The 22,607-nt window shown below is 42.8% G+C and overlaps 1 protein-coding gene and 1 pseudogene across 1 annotated transcript in view; one reads left to right on the forward strand and one right to left on the reverse strand.

The window, feature by feature from the left end:
• Nucleotides 1-22,607, reverse strand: part of LOC137049399 (complement C1q-like protein 4) — a 159,137-nt pseudogene that overhangs the window by 14,527 nt on the left and 122,003 nt on the right.
• LOC137049045 (guanylate-binding protein 4-like) overlaps nucleotides 1,562-22,607 on the forward strand; it is a 38,087-nt gene continuing 17,041 nt past the window's right edge. The window contains exons 1-9 of the mRNA XM_067427439.1: nucleotides 1,562-1,679; nucleotides 5,379-5,571; nucleotides 5,686-5,813; nucleotides 6,094-6,203; nucleotides 19,294-19,484; nucleotides 19,701-19,943; nucleotides 20,048-20,328; nucleotides 20,591-20,803; nucleotides 20,900-21,002. Coding sequence (XP_067283540.1) covers nucleotides 5,397-5,571; nucleotides 5,686-5,813; nucleotides 6,094-6,203; nucleotides 19,294-19,484; nucleotides 19,701-19,943; nucleotides 20,048-20,328; nucleotides 20,591-20,803; nucleotides 20,900-21,002 — 1,444 coding nt within the window. The 5' untranslated portion in view covers nucleotides 1,562-1,679; nucleotides 5,379-5,396. The remainder of the gene's footprint in view (nucleotides 1,680-5,378; nucleotides 5,572-5,685; nucleotides 5,814-6,093; nucleotides 6,204-19,293; nucleotides 19,485-19,700; nucleotides 19,944-20,047; nucleotides 20,329-20,590; nucleotides 20,804-20,899; nucleotides 21,003-22,607) is intronic.

Raw genomic sequence — 22,607 nt, forward strand, 5'->3', positions numbered from 1 at the left:
TATATATATATCATAGGCCTACACAAATAAATTTAAGGTACTTCTTTTTCTGTATAAATAAATCAGTGGTGTCACAAATCATAAGTAGGCTATGACACTTGCAAATTAAATACTTAATCTGTAACATAATTTTATGAAATGGATGAAAAATAATCCAAGCAGCTCTAAAATAACTGTAGAATGTTTTTATTTTTAGCTAAAGACAGCATCAACTGATGTCATGCTACCCCCATTTCATGTGCACAAAAAATAAAAATATTTAGGTAACAGCTGCATCTGTCTGGGGCAGAGCCGTTACAGCCCTATACGCTCACTATGCAAGCTGCGTAGGGCCCCGCAATTTACTCAAGGCCCCGCCTCCCCCTCGTGTCAAAGCGTGTCAATCAATGTTTAACACTGATGATAAAATTAAGCAGAATTCTGGCCATGAAAAGAGGGGAAAAACACAACGAGAGTGATTTGTTTACTGCAGCTCGGAAAAGATCCTTGCGAACTTTGAACTTGCGTTCATATGCGCGTGCACGAAATTAAACGTGCATTTTTCAGCAGAAATATCTGTGTGGATACCAGACCGACAGAACAATATATGGGCATGATGGTCCTCCTCCTTTCCTGTTTAGTTAAAACTCACCTACTGTACAAATTATGCAAGATGGAAAGCAATGTATTGACAATTTGACATTGATTGACTATTGATTTATAGCCTATATTGATTTTAAAATGTTGATATTAATTAGCTGGACATACTGGTCAATATGGATGCACATCCCTCAGTAAATCATAACCATAAATCAAATATTGCTTTAACATGCATTGTATAAAACACAGTAGCATGCTATGGCAAGCCATTTTAGCTTTTATTCGTTTACAGTTTATGCATTTTTAATATCAATGATTAAATGTTCACTATTTACAATGTGAATTCTTGATATTAGGTGTGGAATTTTACTAGTAACACTATCTTATTGATATCAGGGATTACATGTTCTTTTGTACGAAAGTGAATTCTTGATATCAACAATGATGTATATCATCACTCACAGAGATTATTAATATCTGAATCACTAGTTAAACATTACAAGAGCCAAGCCATAGTATAAATAGTATTTAATATTTGCAAATGTATAAAAGGAAATCTGAGGGAGCCCGTTTGAATGGATCTGATTAATCTTATAATTTGTTATCTATAATTTGCAGGTGCTATGCTTAAGTTTGTAAGTGGAGGAGATGCAGGATCATCTGCCAGTACAGGCACAGACCCCGATGATCCACATCCAGTCTCAGCCAGTACAAGCACAGACCCAGATGATCCACATCCAGTCTCAGCCAGTACTAGCACAGACCCAGATGATCCACATCCAGCCTCAGCCAGTACTAGCACAGACCCAGATGATCCACATCCAGCCTCAGCCAGTACTAGCACAGACCCAGATGATCCACATCCAGCCTCAGCCAGTACTAGCACAGACCCAGATGATCCACATCCAGCCTCAGCCAGTACTAGCACAGACCTAGATGATCCACATCCAGCCTCAGCCAGTACTAGCACAGACCTAGATGATCCACATCCAGCCTCAGCCAGTACTAGCACAGACCCAGATGATCCACATCCAGCCTCAGCCAGTACTAGCACAGACCCAGTAAAGCCAGAATCACCAACAGTAAAGCCGTCTTCTTCAGTAAGTACTATCTTAAGATTCTATAGAAAATACTGTTCAATAAATATTGTTTGTGTGAACCTTATTCTTTGACTGTTTTATTCAAAGGAGGGAGCACTGAGGTGTTAGGTGTAACTGCATGGCAATGGCAAATGGTTTACATAGCTCACGGGTCAGGAGGGCCCCTTTGCAGAATTTTGCTTAGGGCCCTAGGGAGGTGTAGTGATTTTTACTTTTGTCCACCCAAGGACACTAAGTAAGGTAGTGATTGGGACTCACGTCACCGCTGACTTTGTGAATTTTGAATCACACGTCACTTAAGGTGTGGTTATGAGTACATCAGATGACCACCTTCCCCCCTCTTAGTTTGGGACACTAGTCAAGGTTTTTTACCTTGGCTGTATGAGAACACTCCGCACAGGAGGCTGCCCAGTCATTTATAATGAATGTAAAGGGGGGAGAGTTGGTCAGCTGATTTATCTGAAAGATTGGTGAGATTTCTAACTTGTAGAGCCTTTTCTGTATTATCAGCACAAGGAAGACACAATTGTAATAAAATAGATTTTATTAACAAAAGATAAACAGAACAATTAACACAACTACTAAATGAATACAATGAATGATAAAGGAATAAAGTGCGTAAAATGCATAAAATACATGTGAGTAAGTTAAGTGTGGCTATAGAAGAGTTATGTTATCTTACGGAAAGATAAACTGTTGTTTCTCTGAAATTAAGGTGAAGAACCTTATTATGCATTTTAACAAATAAACGAAAGATTATTTGTTATGAACTAGCATCAGTTATATTACCTCTAATGTAAATTAGAAAATCATATCCTGATAATATACAACAATGCCAAGGTCTCTAGAAAGAGGTTTGGTTAAGTGATATTTACGTTCCACGTGGTTGAGTAAGCAGTCCAGTGGTGATGACTTCTTCCACTGGTTTTGCTGGGAGACAGTGCAGTGAAGAAAGGAGCTGGAATCTGTTTCAACAGCCTTGAACACGAAGATCTTTGGGATGCTGATCTCCTGGGGCACCAAAGGGTCCTAAAATCTGGAACATGCAGATGAGGCCCTGAAGTAGGTGCAGAAGGTCCTTAACCTAGAACACGCAGACGAAGGAACCTTGAAGTGAAGGTTTGCTCTCCTGAGCTTAACCTTGTTGCAAATGTCTCTGTGTGTCTTCTGCCTCTTTGGACCAGACACTCGGAAGTTGGTCAATCTGCTCTGATCTCTTTAGCATGGAGACTCTGGACGTGCTGTAGTCGTCTCGCTGGACTAAAACTCTGAGCGTAGTGTTGGTTAATGTCTCTTTCCTTACAGGCTGGAGGCTCAGAACGTTGTCGTATCTGCTGCTGCCTCACAAGCTGTAGATTCAGATCCTCGGATCTTGTGTTGTCTCTCTGGTTAAACCAGAGGCTCAGAACTTGGTGAACTGTTTGTCTCTCGGATGTGGAGACTCAGAACTTGGTGAACTGTTTGTCTCTCGTGTGGAGGAGACTCAGAACTTGGTTGCTCTGTCACAGTCTAATCCTCAGCGGACAGACTCAGAACCTGGTTGCTCTGTCACAGTCTAATCCTCGGCAGACAGACTCAGAACAAGGAGTGTCTATTGAAAGGGTACCTTTATCCTTTTCCGAATAGGAGGAGATTGTAATTTGGCGCTTCTTCATTCCAGTGTTGCTATTGGCTGCTGGCATCAGAGGGGGCACACAGTGTGGCCCACCCTTCTTTCCCCTGCAGAACTCATTTGCATACTGTACACAGTTAGAAGTCTTTAAAGGGTCTTTAAAGTTCGTCAATGCATTTCTCTCTTTCCAAACCACAATCAGAATACCCTTGGCAATATACTAAACAAATAGACACCAAACATGATGGAAAAAGATTGAACTGTCATGTGTTCATTCATTTGTTCATTAACAGCTGAATTTGTGGAAGATGTTGCATTACAAATAGCTGTCACTGAGAATACTTATTTCTCTGAATAAGTATGAGCTGGATGTGTGTAGTTTACACCAGTCTTAAGGTTTCCAAACATAGTTGTGAATGGATTTGGATGGATCAGTTTTGGTCTTTCTTTGTTTCACCCACTACTGCTGAGGTCCTGAGGAATGTTTATGGCCGTCACAAATCAGGTCATTAGGGATCCATCTCTAGATGGGTGAAGGGCAGAAACTGCATGTGGACCAATGAGAAGTCCTGTCCTTCCTGGGCTTGGAACTAGAGGTCTTCTTCTTGCCCTCAAAGAGGTGTCTGGATGTTGTCCAAGCATCTTTATCTGATGCCGTTGGACATTTTGTTTGTGCTAGTCCAACAAGATCCAATCAAAATGGAGCAACCCTTTGTCCACTGTTACGGGCAAAGAGGGGCCCGGCCATAAACTGGGCCCTGGAATGTGCTGTCCACTACATACGTCAGGATCGGCTCTGGTCTGGGGTGACTTTATGTATGTTATTTTCAGAGCTTTTATTATACTCTTAACATAAAAAGAACTGTATTAACAATTATTTATCTTTAACAAGTATCCTTTTAGTAAGGAGACCTCAGAAATCTGAAACCAGAATGAAAAATTGTGGTTTCCAAACAATAGGAAAAAAATAACTGTATATCGCCATCAGCCAAAATGAGCTGAAAAAATATCGACATATTGGATATATGCAAAAATATTATATCGTGCTTCCCTAGTTATAGACCAGAGGAGGTTGAATTGGGGCTAATATGGTAGATGAACACAAACAAAGCTTACAGCATGTTTATGCATATCGCTCAGCATGCTTGTGTAATTTGTGGTGAAGTTGTGTAAGTGTCTATTATGTAAGTGTGGATTTCTGCACGTGTTTTTTTGTAGAATGTTTGTGTATAAGTATGTATATTCTGTAGCTTCTGTTTCTCGTTCACATTTGTCTGTGTGTTAAAGTCCCCATGAAATCAAAATGGATGTCTTTTAGTATAAATATGTTATTGTTACTGTTATCTATAAGCTAGTCTACTCCAAAACAATGACAAAATTCACATTTAGAAGATTTAAGCATTCAAAACTTACCATCTCTCACTTCTGCCAATATGGATCAATGATTTTGATAACATCACTCTGCACTTCAGCTTGTCGTCAGATTTTCTGTCCAATCAAATGCTCTCTAGAATCTGAAGCGTCCAGCCCCCAAATAGATTCTTAAATCGGTCACTTGTTCATACATTTACTATTTTCTACATGGTAAATGGCACAGTGCACTGATTGGGAATGATTCAGACAGTGTAAAAATGCTTTTAGTCAAGGCAAATGAAGTCTGGTTTCACAATAGATTTACCCGCTGCAGCGCATACACGCACAGTCTGCTCCAGCCCAGAGACACAAGATCGCAGAGATCAAAAAATTGCTTCGGAAAAACTACTATAAATTAAACGCTATCTGCTATATTAAAAAAAGGGGAGGAGCTGTTTGATATGTCCTGCCCTGTCTTCCTATTTAAGTGGAAATTATGACAACACATTGAATAATGCTGTGCATATTTCAAGGCACTTCATTGAGACATTAAGATGACGTGAGAAGCATTTTTACACTAACTTCCCGAAACAGAAAAAGCTGTTAATATGGGGAATCACTGTATTGCTTACTGTAGAATATTGGAATATTTCTCAACCCACCATAGCATTTTACTTCTCATACAGTGCATGCAGTCACTTAAAGGGTTTTAAATGTGTGTATCTGTTGGACAGCTGTATTCTCCAGTGATCATGAACAGACCAGTATGCTTGATTGCCACGGAGTCAGATGGGAACATGCATGTGCAGGAGCCAGCGCTACAGATCCTGCAGCAGATCGAGCAGCCGGTGGTGGTGGTGGCCATCGTGGGTCTCTACCGCACCGGGAAGTCCTACCTGATGAACCGCCTCGCAGGAAAACAAACAGGTTAGAACAGGCTGCGCTGATAGCTTTCAAAAGCATAATATATAAATTATCCAGTTGAGGTGGTTATTGCAGGGTGTTTTTGTTTTGTTTCATATTTTTGTATGGCATTATCAGGGTTTGATTTGGGCAGCACCGTTGAGTCCAAGACGAAGGGCATCTGGGTGTGGTGTGTGCCCCATCCCATTAAAGTAGGAACCACTCTGGCACTGCTGGACACTGAGGGACTTGGAGACGTTAACAAGGTGAAGTAAAAACACAACTAAAAATAACATCAAATGTCACAAGCAGTTCCATGGGTCCAATAACAGTCTCGCTTTCAGAGCAGAGATATCCTTATTCAGATATATTGGCATATTTTATACAGATATATAGCAGTGATTGCACTTTCTTAAAAAAAATGGATTGATGCAACATTTCCTAATTTCCTAAAAGTAATTTCCTAAGACTAATTTACTCTGGTAAAATAATTTTTTGATTAATCTCCAGTTTTTCTAACTCCATAATTGTCTTTCTGCTACTCAGGGAGACCCAAAGCATGACATCAACATCTTCTCTCTGGCTGTGTTACTGAGCAGCACTCTAGTCTACAACAGTCGAGGGACGATTGACAACAATGCTGTAGAGCGGCTGCAGTATCCTTCAGACAACCTTGATAACTATCATACAAGAAAATATTGTATTGTCCCTATACAAAGCACAGTGAAATTAGTGCAAGCTAAATATGAAAAAATATGAAAAAAAAACACACATATATATATATATATATATATATATATATATATATATATATATATATATATATATATATATATACATATATATAAACATATATATATCCCTAGCAGAGTGTTGGCTGCTCAGTTGCTTACTCTCCTGACACATAGCAACACAGCTGTTTTCCTAATATATTTGACCATTTTTTTTATTGAAAGTAACCTACATGCACCTGTTGATGCCTTCATAAGCACCCGTTAAAGCTTTTGAGTTGGGTTTAAGTCAGGCGCAACTGGGACAACATATGCTGTAGTTTGTAATTCCGCTAGGTGGCCCTAATGTCGCAGAAATGACATACTTCACCTTGAAATGATACAGCACATCAGCTGAGAACACACATCTAAATCACAGACAACAAATAAGAAACATCATGACAGGTGTCAATTTAAATGTATGCCATAGGTGTTTTATGGTTATTATTAATAAAGTGCCACTATTATGCTATTTTAAAGACTCCTAATTTAGTTTTGGAGTCCCCAACAACAGGTTTACCCGCATAAAAAGCCAAAAAGCATTTTCAACAATGTACATTGCACATCACCACATTTTTCAATGATTCTCAAACGACTTGATGGGTGAATCAGTCTCTCTCAACCTCTTCTTTCCGTGAGCTGCTCTGCTCTAATTGGTCGGACAGTCCGGTTTGTTGTGATTGGTCTACCCCGCATACAGCATGTGTTTCGTCCAAAGGCTTCCTAAAGCTCATCAATTGTACATACAGTAGCATATCAATACTTAAGCCCAGGACAAAAGTGAATGACTGACAAACATTTGTAAAACAAATCTTGCTCCAGGGCTGTATTACGAGTGTAAATCGGGTGGTTCATCACGATTCAAAAAAATATTAATTCTCATAACCAGCGATACAATATTTTCTGATAACTGAAAAAGTGCTGCGATACGATTACGTAATTATGTGCCTATTTTACACAGCCAGTTGGATTTTCATAACTCACAACTGCACACAAAATATATATATATAACATTTATTTCAAAATTCCACATCCTGTACTCTAATTGGCTTGCAAAATTCACACAGTAATCTAATGACAGCTTATGACATGACAACAGTCAAGAAAGTATTTTAGGCTTCTGTGCTAAAATGTGTAATGTCAAAAACTTATTTAAAAAAAACTTTTATATACAGCTCTGAAAAAAATTAAGAGACCACTTAACATTGAAAAATCATATTAATTATATGTATACTTAAAATACATTTCTTTTAAATGTATAGCAGAGTTTTAATGAAGCAACAACATATAGGTAGGATAAAACAAGATATGCTATTAATAATCTTTCATTGTGCAAAAGTATTATAATATAAAAGAACAGTGCAGAGGGACACAAATCGATTGTGCGCATTCCGTGTGCAAAATGATGCACTTGAAGCAACACAGACTCACAGCGCTCCTATGCAGCAGTTTATTGAGCATTTTCTTGTATAAAACGGTTCATAGTGCTCGATTCTCATTATATGCAAAACCATAAACCTTTATCTTCCAAAGCACTTTAAATAATTAAAATAAGACTCAATTCAGTGGCCTATTTGTGGTCTTTTTGAGATGAGTATGCTCTGTTTTTTGCCAGAATTAAAACATGAGAAAACGATAAAAGATTTAGCACTTTCCTGAGCGTCTTTCACAAGCTCTAAAAAGTCATATAAATGAGAAGGCACACATTGGCAATAATATATTGACTGACATTGTGTGAAATTGTGGAGAGTGTTAAAACAAATGTGCATCTTACATATTTAAATAACCTACAGGTATAGATTTTTTACGTTTGTCATTGATGCATCATATTGTTAGACATCAGATCTATCTATATTGATGTATTGTTACACCCCTAGGCTGTATGTTAACATTTTTTTGCACATAAAAAGTAAAGTTTAAAGTTTTGTAGCACAGGCCACACAATTGTAGCACATGTATAAAACGTCTTATGTTAAAGGAGGAATGGATAAAAAACAGACAGAACACAAGCAGTTACTTAGCATTTACTTTAATCAACTCTTTTTTTCTATGCAGTTCTTACATTAGAAGAATAACACCACATTGGCACCTAGTGGACATGAATGGTATAGTGGAAATAGAAAGAGAACACAACATCTTCCACTTTTCAGAAAGAATACAGTTGTTTGTATATCACAACAGAAAAAAACAAATCAAGAATAAACAATGAAAAAAAAGATATTTAAACTTATTCATTCAAATATTAACACAACTCTCTCAAGTTCTTCATATTTCTTACATATCTAAAACATTCCTTGGTCCAGCCAGGTTTTTGTCTAACTAACAGACCTATTTAACGGACTTGGTGCTGTTCCATGTAGTACCTCAGTAAGAGTAACACGTTCACTTGATTTTGGCATTTCAGCAAGACGTGAAGCATTCCACACGCTACCAACATCAAACCTTCACCTTTTGTTTGTACAACAGCTTTTGGTTGTGTGATCCCCCTTCTTTACCATCCAAGGTTTCTTCACTCAAACTAGATCACTACGTTGGAATCTTGAAGGCTTTTCTTTTCTTCTGGCATCTGTGTGCTGTCCATGACTTGTAACTTGGTTCTCATTCGTCGACTATAGAGTAACTCAGATGGTGTAACATCTTTGGTAGCATGAGGAGTACTTCGATAGTTCACCAAGAATATTTGAGTGAACGTCTTCCAAGGTTCTTCTTGATTTGAAGCAGTTTGTAGACAGTCTTTCAGAAGTCTGTTGAACCTCTCAGCTTCTCCATTCGCACGTGACATTTTTAGCACATCTAAATCCCGCAACAGTTGAGATGGAAACAGGACTGTCAGCAGAAACAAGTGAGATGCAGGATGGTTGAAGCATTACACAGTGAGTAGCAGGTTCAATCAAGCGACCACCCTTAATCTTGATGTCCAGTGCTTTACATAAGTCACGTCCAATGAGAGGAGTTCCTGATTTGACTATGTTAAACTCACCAGCAACAGTCTTTTCGTAGTAAGTAAGTCAAATTCAGTCAAGGAATCACACATAGGAATGTTTTCCTTTAAATAAGTCATAAGCTGCACTTTCGGTGGTGACAGGACGAATGAACTGAATTATTGAAAATGTGACCAATCACGGAAAGTAGAGACACAAGTCGGTTCTCAGGCATTTTGAGTTATTCACAGATTCTGAAAGTGAAGTCTCCAAGCTTTCCGACGGTGAGTAACACATGGACATCTCATACTATTTTGAGAAGTTTATAGTGGAGGCCTCTGAAGTTTTGTAGTTCTCAGCTGTTTTCACCTGCTGGGTGTGACAATAGGGCTCATTTACATCTCATTTAGATTAGCCAAGCAGAAGGTAACACTGCTGCTGTCACTTCACATGCTTATCCTCTGACTTAATCTTTGTTTTATTTCTGTGCATTCATGTCTTTACTTGCTTCTGAATCGCTGCTACTTGTTTCGATTGCCCTTCAGCTATGACTTTGGCGTCTGCTACTGCTGCTTCAATTGGTCTTGCCATAGCTATCGTCTTTTCAAGGGTTAAATCTGGCTCTAATAAAATTTTCTAATAAGGGCCTTTCACGAATTCTGGGCATGCTCATTGTTTTCCACAATGTGACCATGGATCATTTCATGCTCAATATTTTCAAAAGTGCATGTTTACACTAGTTTACAAAGTGCTGCAACGTAATGATCAGGGGACTCAGTCACGGCTTGAGTGCGTTTTCTGAAGCGCTATCTCTCTGAAACTGAACAGGACTGTTTTAGTGCTTGTAAAGATCAGTCGTAGGTAACAGCTGTAAGAGGTAATGTATTGTAGAAACGTCGCCCTTCTGTTCCTAGACATTGTATCAGCAGAGTTCTTTTTCTCTCATCAAAAAACTCTTCTCCACAGAAAACAAGCAAGTAGTTCTGAAATTACTTTTCCTATGCATCAAAGGACTTTTGGATCACCTGGGCATTCCAGGAATGCTACTGGGGGTTGTAAAGAGAGTCATTAACTTAACATCTTAACATTCTCATCACCACTTGTTATGTTGAAGATGAAAAGCAGACAGAACACAAGCAGTAACTTAGCATTCACTTTACTCAGCTCTTTGTTTTTCTTCTATGCAGCTCTTAAGCTTGGGACTCTGCAAGAACAAAGAAATTTGTTTATTTTCTAGAGGTGGCAAGAACAAAGTTCCCTTTCGTTCAGTCACTCCGACGTAACGTCAGTGACTGACGAATGGGGGTTTCGCTTAGAAGCCTATCATCTCCGAGACTAGAAAGCGCCCAATGGCAGTGCCAATGCCATGGGCCTGCGAGATTTGCATGCGTAACTCCGCCTACCCACGTGGGTATATAAGGAAGTAGCTGGCATAATCGCATCACTCCTATAAGCCTTCTGAGTTACTGTCAGTTCTTTGAGATGATCAGGATCTTCCAGTCGGTGTTGGTGTACGACGCGTTCCAGCGGTCACAAACTTCCTGCCTGCTGGTCAGTCGATTGGTTGGTGTGTGGTCCCCTGGGCGTTTCGGCATCGACTGCGAGGTTATTCTTCTCACAAAAAGAGCTCACACGTGTTACGTCCTTTTAAGGATGTCTCGCCCGTGTGCTTCTGGGTGTGGCCGGTCTCTGCCGTCTTCTGATGGGCACTGTGTGGCGTGTTTGGGCTTTCAGCACGCTCAGGCAGCGCTTGTGGCTGCGTCATGTTCCCACTGCAGGAATATGGCCATCTCCGTGTTGCGGTCGAGACTCAATGATCTCTGTGCGGCCGCCGGAGTGAGAGTCCCCTCCGTCACCCCCCGATCTGCCCAGAAGCAGACTGAGGCTATCAAACACAATTTGCCCCGGCGGCCCGCTGCTACACCCCCCGCTCCCGTGCGGCCACAGCAGCAGCCTTCACCCGGGCCGCGCCGCAAGAAGTTGCCCCAGTCCGTGGCAGCCCCGCAGCCCGTTAAACGCCAGGCTAAGCGGCGCTCCTGACGCGGACAGCTCAGAGATGGGCAGTTCTTTCCAGGAGACGGTAGCAGGACCACTCCTTCCCCCGGTGGAGGGCCAGGGGAGAATCTTTCGTTCCAAAAAATAGCACCCTATTATGGTTAAAGAAAGAACTGACATACCCATCTCTGAGCTCCCAGAGACCGGTGACAGCAGTGTGCGCCGCCCTCGGGCCACGCCGCTCTCGTCCCTCTCTGTCGCCAGCCCCCTCTCAGAGCAGACCCCAGTGGAACGCGAGTCCTTCCCTGGTCTCCTCTGTCAGGGCGCAGTTGTTACCAGCGCCCCGACACCGGGCCGTTATGCCACCCGAGTCCGGGCCGGTAACACTGCTTCGCTGCCCCACCGAGGGTACGCCGGTGCTCCGTATGACCCCATTGGTACATTCCCTGGGAGCGTGGCTACAGCTTCCGGGATGGTGGGGCCCAATGCCCCTGTCATGCATGCGGAGATCGCTACCCTACTGGCGAAGGGCGCGATCGAGCTCGTCCCTCCAGCCGAGATGAAGTCCGGCTTCTACAGCCCCTACTTCATTGTACCGATGAAATCTGGTGGGTTACGGCCAATCCTGGACCTTCGCGTCCTGAACCGATCCCTTTACAGGCTTCCGTTCAGGATGTTGACTGCAAAACGCCTTTTCGAATGCGTTCGTCCATGCGATTGGTTTGCAGCGATCGACCTGAAGGACGCGTACTTCCATGTGTCCATCCTTCCGCGACACAGACCGTTCCTACGGTTTGCGTTCGAAGGGCGGGCATATCAGTATGCCGTACTCCCATTCGGGCTAGCTCTGTCCCCTCGCATCTTCACGAAGATTGTCGAGGCAGCCCTTGCGCCACTCAGTCAACAAGGGGTTCGCATCCTGAACTATCTCGATGACTGGCTCATACTGGGCCACTCTCGGGACCAGGTGTGCGAACACAGAGACCTGGTTCTTCACCACTTAGCTCGTCTGGGCCTTCGGGTCAACTGGGAGAAGAGCAAACTCTGCCCCGTACAGAGGATCTCTTTTCTCGGTATGGAGATCGACTCGGTCGCCATGTGCGCGCAGCTTATCAGCGAGCACGCGCAGTCACTGCTGACTTGCCTCCGTCAGTTAGAGAGCAAGAGTGCGGTTCCACTGAAACTGTTTCAGAGGCTCCTGGGGCATATGGCATCTGCAGCCGCGGTGACGCCGCTCGAAATGCTTCATATGAGACCGCTTCAGCACTGGCTTCGCGATGGAGTCCCGAGATGGGCATGGCACGCTCCAGGTCCCAGTGACTCGGGCCTGCAGACAGACACTCACCCAGTGGTCGAACCACAGCTTTCTACGGGCAGGTGTGCACTTAGAACGAGTTTCCAGGCATGTTGTTGTATCAACAGATGCGTCCACCACGGTTTGGGGTGCCATGTGCAATGGACATGCAGCAGCCGGCTCCTGGACAGAGAGCCAGCACCGCCTGCATATCAATTGCCTCGAGTTGCTGGCAGTACGGTTCGCCCTGCACCGCTTCCTAGCATTGCTGAAGGGTCAACATGTTCTAGTCAGGTCGGACAACACCGTTGTAGCGGCCGTTGTAGCGTACATCAACCACCAGGGCGGTCTACGCTCCCGCCACATGTCCCAACTCACCCGCCATCTCGTATTATTGAGTCAGAAGCGCCTGAGGTCCCTTCATGCCGTCCATATCCCGGGATCCTGAACCGTGCAGCCGACGAGCTCTCACGGATTCAGCCAATCCCTGGGGAGTGGAGACTCCATCCCCAGTCGGTCCAGCGGATCTGGGCTTAGTTCGGGGACGCACAGGTAGATCTGTTTGCCTCCCACGACTCGTCCCATTGCAGCCTGTACTATTCCCTGACCGAGGGCACGCTCGGCACGGATGCACTGGCGCACAGCTGGCCACAGGGCCTACGCAAGTATGCGTTTCCCCCTGTGAGCCTTCTTGCACGTGTTTTGTGCAAGATCAGGGAAGACAAGGAGCAGGTCATTTTGGTCGCCCCGTACTGGCACGGCTGGATCTGGTTCCCAGAACTAGTACTCCTTGCGACAGCACCTCCCTGGCCGATTCCTCTGAGACAGGATCTCCTCTCTCAGAGACGGGGCACCCTGTGGCACCCGCGTCCCGATCTTTGGAACCTCCACGTGTGGCTCCTAGATGGTACACGGCAGGTTTGAGTACCCTACCACCTCCGGTGGTGGCTACCATCACTTCCGCTAGGGCCGAGTCCACGAGACAGGCCTATGCGTTGAAGTGGAACGTCTTCGTCAGTTGGTGTTCTTCCCGCTAAGAAGACCCCTGGAAATAGCTGATCGGGTCTGTGCTCTCATTTCTCTAAGAAGGGTTGGATCGAAGGCTGTCTCCTTCCACCCTGATGGTTTATGTGGCCGCTATCGCCGCCTACCATGACCTCTTGGACGTTAAACCGGTAAGTAAGCACGACCTGGTCATCAGGTTCCTGAGGGGTGCGAGAAGACTACATCCTCCTCGTGCTCCTCTCGTACCCTCTTGGGACCACTCAATAGTTCTAAGTGCTCTGCAGAGGGCCTCATTTGAGCCTCTGCGGTCAGTAGATGTTAAATTCTTGTCTATGAAGACAGCGCTCCTGACCGCATTGGCCTCCATCAAGAGGGTAGGGGACCTGCAGGCATTTTCGGTTGACGAAGCGTGCCTGGAATTCGGGCTGGGTGACTCTCACGTGATCCTGAGACCCCGGCCTGGATATGTGCCCAAGGTTCCCACCACTCCGTTCAAAAGACCAGGTGGTGAACCTGCAAGCCCTGCCTTTGGAGGAGGCAGACCCAGCCTTGGCACTGCTCTGTCCAGTACGCGCCCCTCGCGCTTACGTAGACAGGACGCAGTGTTTCAGAACCTCAGACCAGCTCTTTGTCTGTTATGGTGGGAAGCTGAAAGGGAAGGCTCCCTCAAAGCAAAGGTAGTCTCACTGGATAGTGGACACCATTGTTTTAGCTTACCAGCAGCAGGGGCGCCCATGCCCCCTTGGGGTCAGGGCACACTCCACTCAGAGTGTGGCCTCATCTTGGGCTTTATCGCATGGCGCTCCCCTGACAGACATCTGCAGAGCTGCAGGCTGGACGACACCAAACTCAATCGCCAGATTCTACAATCTCCGAGTGGAGCCTGTATCCGACTATGTACTCGGCTCTACAAGTGGCCGGTAATTGATTGGCTCAGGTGTCTTCGCTTGCTCGCCATTCCACTCCACGAACTGGATACGTGCGATATTTTCTCTGGTGAGCTCCCCGTGGGCCCTGAGCTCCTCCAGCACTGACGACGCCGACGCCAGTAAGTCTGCCCTTAGCTCAGACACTCGTGTCCGGCCAGGTGCCCCATGTGCATGGTTCCCTTCCGGCGACCCCCACATGTGTATTTCCACCGTAAGCCTCCCTGAGCGGGTGTATTCCCTTGACAACCTTGCCACCCCCTGGGGTTAAAAATCCACCTGCGGCTGGTACCCCAGTGATCTTCCGTATGCAGCCCCTCGGGTCATACGTGTATCCTTAAGTCCTCCCTACGGATAGGCATCTTGGCGAATATCTCCTACTGGAATATGCCTCCCAGTGTACCTTGGTATTCCTGCGTTAAGTAGAGGCCTTTGACTGTTCTATCTTGCATCAGGGCACTCACACTTGCACAGGGCACTGGAAGACAGCCGAGTGGCGTGATTACATTGGGAGCTCATTCGTCAGTCACTGACGTTACGTCGGAGTGACTGAACGAAAGGGAACGTCTCGGTTACGTATGTAACCCTCGTTCCCTGAGGAGGGAAAGGAGACGTAACGTCCCGCTGCCACATCCGCTGTACCGCTGGAACGGAGTTCAACTTGGCTCCTCAGCAGGTAAAACATAATGCGATTATGCAAGCTACTTCCTTATATACCCACGTGGGTAGGCGGAGTTGCGCATGCAAATCTCGCATGCCCATGGCATTGGCACTGCCATTGGGCGCTTTCTAAGCGAAACCCCTCCTAAGCGAAACCCCCATTCGTCAGCCACTGATGTTACGTCTCTGTTCCCTCCTCAGGGAACGAGGGTTACATACGGAACCGAGACGTTCTTTCTAGACAATTCATTTGATACTTCACGAGAAAAGCAGGTGCCAAACAACTCCGTTTCACCGCATTAACCCGCCCACTTTACATTTCTGACCAATCACACAATAGTTCTCGGACCTGCACGAAAAAAGTTCTGTTCAGACGATGTTTTCGAGAACAAGCTGCGAGAACTCCCAAACCAGAGTGCGAGAAAAAAATTACGTAATTTTGTTCTCGCAGCCCTGGGAGCGAGAACTTTTTTCTCTGTTCTTGTGGAGTATGTAACGGCCTTTACATCAGAAGAACATGTAAACACCGCATTGCCACTTAGTGGACATGAATGGTATATTAATTCAATGGAAACAGAACACAATGGCCCTCATTTATCAAAATTGCATACACCAAATTTCCAGCGTACACCCAAAACTACGGTGACTTTGAGATTTACCAATATGGACATTGGCGTACGGCACGCTCAAATCCTACGCCAGCTCAGGAGGTGGTGTACGCACGTTTTGAGTTAGTGCGAAAATGCGTAGAAAAACAATTCCTAACACCACAAAACGCAGTGACAAAGATATGCTATATATATGCCCTCACGGACGACTGCCCGCAAACACACAAAATAAACCATAACATAAAATCCAGGCCTGGTCCTCTCTCGTCTTCCGCAGCCCTTGCTCCTCCTTATATGCTCCCGTCACATCGGCGCGAGACGAGACAGGTGTGCCACGCAGCTGGCACTCGTGAACATTAATCACCGGCCCGCTCTCGCGGTCCCTCGCCCCGCTGCCTGTCACACCACAGACACAAAATATTGTCTAAAGACGTTTACGAGCCCTGTGGTCGAGAGAATCATTGCAGTTGCCGCTTTAATAATCTCTCCCTCATGTGAACATTTTGGCACGCCCATCAAAACCCACCGTTCCGAAGACAGCCTCAAAACCAGTGTAGAAAATAGCCTATTACTTATTAGTTATGATGTTTTTGAATGTAAAAACCACACGAATGTTATTAGTTGACCTTAGACAACAGTTTAAAAAAGAAAAAAAGCCAGTTCATGACACCTTTAAGCATTTATCTATTGCTGAAGATTTGTTTTTACCATAAGCTATATGTTGAAAATTAATGCTGAAAGGGTTCGTTCACCCAAACATGAAACTCAGCCCATGATTTACTCACACTCAAGTCATCATAGGTGTATATGACATTCTTCTTTCAGACGAATACAATCGGAGTAATATTTAAAAAGTCTAGGCTAACGTTAATCCAAGCAGTAGTTGTAGCTGTTTTTGAAGTCCATAAAAATGCAGCTGTCCGTCAAATAACGTGCTCCACGCGGTGGGTTAATAGAGGCCTTCTGATTCGAATTGATACAATTGTGTAAGAAATCCTTAATTAAAACCTTTTAAAGTAAACCCTTGAAGTCTTCCATTGTAACCCATGCCGGTTAAGTGTATTACAGCCATGAGATGGCGCCAGACAGTCAACGACAGCGTTAAGCATATAAGTAGTGCCGGTCAAGATAACTCGTAGTACCTGGATGAGCGGGGTGTTATTCAACTTTGGCAGTTGTTATCTGGGAATCAGAATCAAGTTTTTCCCAGAGCCGTGTAATAATGCACAATAAGGGGGCTTTCACACTGGGCACATTTTCTGCGGCCCAAGTACGAGCACGATTTACTGCGGTAAATATATTGTGTTTTTATTCATTCAAACTAGTGAGCTACTGTGGTAAATGTATTCATCGCACATATTTTTTTATTTAGCACGTGTCACACTGAACGACAGACAATCTGCATTATAATAAAATAGATCTGTTTTAGGTAATAGTGGCCCACAGCTGATAAACATAAGTATTTCAGTGAGACAGCAATAATGTAAGTTAGCCAGTTAGCTGGAGAACTACACAAAATAAAAACTACATAATTTGAACACCCTGTAGAGAATATACATCAATAATTATTTAAATGTACAGGTTGTGATTATGAGGAGCAAGCTGGTCCAAACAAACTGGTTACTGACCCAGCAAGTGTTTTGTAAATCCCGCATTGAAGTTTGAGTTTGAGAAGCAGGCATCAATAAAATGACGTTTGAGGGTTGGTTAAATCTAGTGACGTGGAACTGTCACACAGAAGGATTTGAAATACAAACGACTCGTATAGGCGGCTCAGAGTCTATTCTTTCTTTTGGGAGAAATTAACTTTATTTATTGTGCACTCCCGGCTTTACAGATTTGCAGAACTTTCACAACAGTTATACTGTATTACATACTGCATGAAAGAGAATGTCCGAAAACAATAATAATTTGGGCACTTGAGTCTATTGGTCCAGAATGTGATGGACCTGAATCGTTTACCAGAGGGCAGGACAAACAAGTGATGTCCAGGGTGGGAAGGGTCCTTTAGGATGTTTGCTGCTCTTTAAAGGTAGTGTGAAATATAAAGTTCTTTTAGAGAAGGTGGAGGGCAGCCAATCATTTTTTTTTGTACTGAATTGATCACCCCCCGGAGGGCTTTCTTGTCTGCTGCGGAGCTGCTGGCGTACCAAGTGGAGATTCAGTAAGTTTTCACACTCTCGATGGAGCAGCAATTGAAGGGCACTAGCAGCTGCTCTTGCAGGAGGCTCTTCCTGAGGATCCTCAAAAAAATCATTGATGTGCCTTTTTGACTAATACTGAGGTGTTTGTGATCCAGGAGAGATCCTCGGTGGTGTGCGTGCCGATGAATCTGAAGACTGGAACCATTTCCACAGTGATGTGTGGTAGTGTTGTGCTTTTAGAAGTCTATAATGAGCTATTTGATTTTTTAAATGATCAGGTTTCTTAAGTTGTTTACCCCACACCATTCTGTCTGTCTATAAACTTCATCTCTGTAAACTGTTTCATCAGTCCAACAGTCATGTCATCTGCAAATTTGATGATAGTGTTGGTAGAATGGGTTGGGAATACATTTGTACAAATGAGTACAAATACATCACAACTTGGTAGTCAAAACTATTCCCTTTTCAACCTGTCCTCCAAAAAATACGACTCTATAGGTCGTTTTTCAAGCACCTTATTACGACCTATATTTACGTTTTAACGTCATGCGCGCTCTAGCTGGCGTAAAAATAATGACAGTGTTGCGTTACGTCTGATGTCATGAAATGACGTATGACTGTTGTTACCAACCGAAATGCGTTTTCATTTTAATGCAATGTCTGGACTTTTTACCACCATTTGTCATATTTCTATTTAGCAAAAATATTTTTGTTTAATTTACAACCACACCCACTCCATCCCTAAACCTACCCAGTGATTTATAGTGTATACACACTTTATGAGCACGTGTGTTCCCTGGGATCGAACTCAAGATCACATGATCACGTTGTTGTTGTATAGTGCAATGCTTCACCAACTGAGCTATGCAAAACCTGAAATATTAAGCAGATAAAAGGGAAAAATGCTTTACAATGAAAGTGTCCTGCTGTCAATAGGAGCACAACTTTAGAATACGATCCTGTGCGTCGTATTTAATTAATTAAAATATTGTTGATAGGGGCGCAACTTTAGTAAACGCTACTATGGGTCGTATTTCAAGGAAGTGACAAACGACCTATATAGGCGTATTGGTTGGAGGACATGTTGCCCATTTTATAAGGTGCTATTAAAATAATAATAAGGGTTTTATTGCCATGTGCAGGTATAATGTATCGGGAGTAAGTGCATAGGGCTTATTTTGTATGGGGTTTATTTATTTATTTAGGAAGGCACAAAAAAGGGGAGGGGGGGGGTGGCTTATTTACATCTACTTACCTTCTTCCTACATTCTTCATAGCTAAGCTTTGTAATACTAAAAGGTATTTGGCACTGGTGATGATAATTTGTTTAGTACTTAATGGAATTAATCGATTGTTTTGTTAGTTTTGTTTGACAGTCACTTGGCATTCCTAAAATGTTTGACATTCCTGAACACACTGTCAGATATGTTACAGAATTAACAGAGTGCATTAAGGTCAAATCATCAGATGAGGATGTCGATGTTTCAACCGAGTTTGTAAAGTTCTTCCCTAGTTTCATCTGGGCTGTGAGGGACTTCACCCTTGAGCGAAAGATTGATGGCAAAGACGCAACAGAGAATGAGTATCTAGAGTTTGCTCTGAAGCTAAAAATGGGTAATTAAATTATAGTAAAATATAAATTTCAAGAGCCCTTATAATCTCACTATCACAATGAGTTTGTGTGAGTAGTTTTTGTCAAACGATCTTTTAAATTGCTGTTTTAAAATTCAGAATTTATTGGATAATACTTTCTACAATACAATACTTTCAAGTATTATTGGTTTAATAATACTTGAATTGAGAGGATCTACATGTGCTTATTTGTTTTAGGCACATCAAAAAAAGTGATGGAGTACAACTTGCCCAGGGAGTGCATCCAAAAATTCTTCCCTTCTAGGACGTGCTTCACTTTCCCGTTTCCAACTGCCCCAGAGAAGTTGTCTCGTTTGGAGTGTTTGAATCCTGATGAATTGTTCCCTGACTTCCTGGAGGTCAGAGATCGTTTCTGCAAGTTTGTCTTTCAGGAGAGCAATGTGAAGAAGCTGAAGGATGGAATCCCAGTCACTGGCAGAGGTGATTCCAAATTAAATCTGAAGAGTTTGCATGTACTTACAGATGTCTATCTATTTTTCAACCCTTTTCTCTATCATTTTGTTGACTTCTTTCCTTATCTGAAGTTCTGGGTCAATTGGCAAAAATATACGTGGACACCATCGCCAGCGGGGCTGTGCCGTGTCTGGAGAATGCTGTGATCTCCACGGCAATGATTGAGAATGAGGCTGCAGTGAAGGAAGGGCTTGGGGTTTACAAGAGTGGAATGGAGAAACTGACGGAATCCTTCCCTCTGGAACTGAAGGATTTGTCATCAGAACACCAACGTCTCAGCAGCACAGCGACACAAACCTTCATGAAGCGTTCCTTCAGGGACACTGACGGGAAGTACCTGAAATCTCTGGAGGTAGACTGAATCTCTTCTCATTAAGTTTAAGTTAATTTAGGATGATGCGGTGAACTGATGACTCTGTAACACTGGCTATCTTTCTTCTGGCTATTTGTTAGTTCTGAAAACATACTGCAAACCCAATAATCAGTGTGATTATTTTGCTCCTCTCTCCTTGGGTTCAGTTGTATGAAGAGATGTCAGAGTGTACACAGATAGAATCTACTCTGATACATTATAAAACTGAGAACTGTTAAATACATACTACATGTTGTTTTAGGAAAACATCAATAAACTCTTTGATGGATACCTGTCCCAAAACGAGCAAGCTTCAAAGAAACGATGTGAGGATCTCTTGTCATCCCTCACGGCACCAATGACAGAAAAACTTGAGAAGGGTTTCTATACCACACCTGGTGGCTATAAGCTCTTCTGCACGGATCTAGAGGACATTGTGAAGAATTACAACAGCCAGGCCAGTAAAGAAGTCAAGGTATTGCCCATATTACACTTATTACACATCTATAGACATAATATACATTACAGAAATATGATCATAATTTTTTTCTGTATGTCTGTTTGTCAATAGTCTGAAAAGGTCCTAAATGATTTTCTGAAGCAGAAGTCTGTGGATTCTAAAGCAATTCTGCAGGCTGACAAAACATTGTCAGAGAAGGAAAAACAGATTAAGGGTAAGAGTCTTAAGTGTTTTTAATCCAGATTTCCCTGTTTGTAAGCTCTTACCATGCTGTATATGAAAGAGGTGCTAGGTTTAGGGACTTGTGAGAGTGCTGCTGGATACTGAAGGAGACATGGACAAGATGATGTAACAGCTAAATTATTTTGGTACAAGCTGTTTTAAGGGTCCAACAATCACACCCTACAATAACAACTCCAGTCCAGGTTGGCTCTTTATGCCATTATATTTATGGATCAAGATCAATAGTAATAACACTTTTGGCTCTATTTAAAGGGTTAGTTCACCCAAAAATGTACATTTTGTATTTAATTACTCACCCTTGTGTTGTTCCAAACCTGTAAGTTGCCGTTCCATTGCACTGCATAACTTTTCCATTATTATTCAGTGCTAGACAGACATCTTTAAAGTTGTGCTAGGTTTTGCAGGATTTTGCAGCATCTCGCACATGACACAGCATCAGTCTGCAACTACCACTTTCAAGCCCAAGAGAGGTAGAAAAGACATCAATATAGTAATCCATGTGTCCCCAGTGGTTTAAGTTCCATTTTACGAAAGAATGTGAGTGTTTTGTTTGTGCAAAAATAAAATTAATTCTTCTATATAGTATCAATATGTTATTGATATTGGAGAAAAAAGTCTATATTCTATATTCTCCTGGTCTATATCATCTTCCAAGTCCAGGAAAGTATGGTCAGTGTATTAAAATGTTCTCAATTCCAGTTTATTACAAACAGCAATCATTTAATTTATATCATGTTATCTCCAGATATAAATGAATATGTCATGGTTGCATGTTGTGCATTACGTCTTTTGAGTTTGGACCTTCAACTTATGTTGATTGTTAGTACCTGTCTAGTTCCTCAATGTTTTTGATGACCAACACTTTGGCTTGCGTTCAATTTAATCAATATTTTGCCGTTTGTGGTCCATGTGTTTAGATTTTTTTCTTGTTTCTTCAAGAAGCGCACCTTTTGTCAGATGTTTTTTTATTATTGATGCCTTTAGCTTCTGTCCTTGTTTTAGCAATGCTGTTTTCGGTTGATCAATCACATGATGATAGCTAGTTTATCACTGCTATTTCTCTGGGGCCGAGGGTGGCATGCCTCAATGTTGTCAGAGTCCATTCCAATCCATTTCAATTGAACAAAGGTAACCACCTGTTGCTCTGCGCAGCTGACCGGAAGTGTGAATTGTTGTGTGACTGTGCATTCGAGATTAATATTTTGTAAATTGAGTGGTATATGTTTTTTTGTGCAAAGAAAACATTGGCATAAGTTCATAAAATTTAGTTTAAAACAGCTGGAGTCACATGGGTTACTTTAATGATATATTTACTACCTTTATAGGGCTTAAAAGTGGTAGTTGCGTAGACTGTCAATGGAGGGACAGAAGTATTTCAGATTTCATTCAAAAATATTTTCATTTGTGTCCAAGATGGACAAATGTCTTACAGGGTGAGTAACATGACAGCATTTTCATTTTTGGGTGAACTAACTTTAATATTTAACCGTTAATGGTCCTAATTCAGTTCTAACTCCTACAAGGCCCGTTTCACACATACTCAATTAGCAGTGCGTGTGCGATGCAGGAGCCACAC

This window comes from Pseudorasbora parva, chromosome 20 (assembly GCF_024679245.1).
Source record: "Pseudorasbora parva isolate DD20220531a chromosome 20, ASM2467924v1, whole genome shotgun sequence".
Lineage (NCBI taxonomy): Eukaryota > Metazoa > Chordata > Actinopteri > Cypriniformes > Gobionidae > Pseudorasbora > Pseudorasbora parva.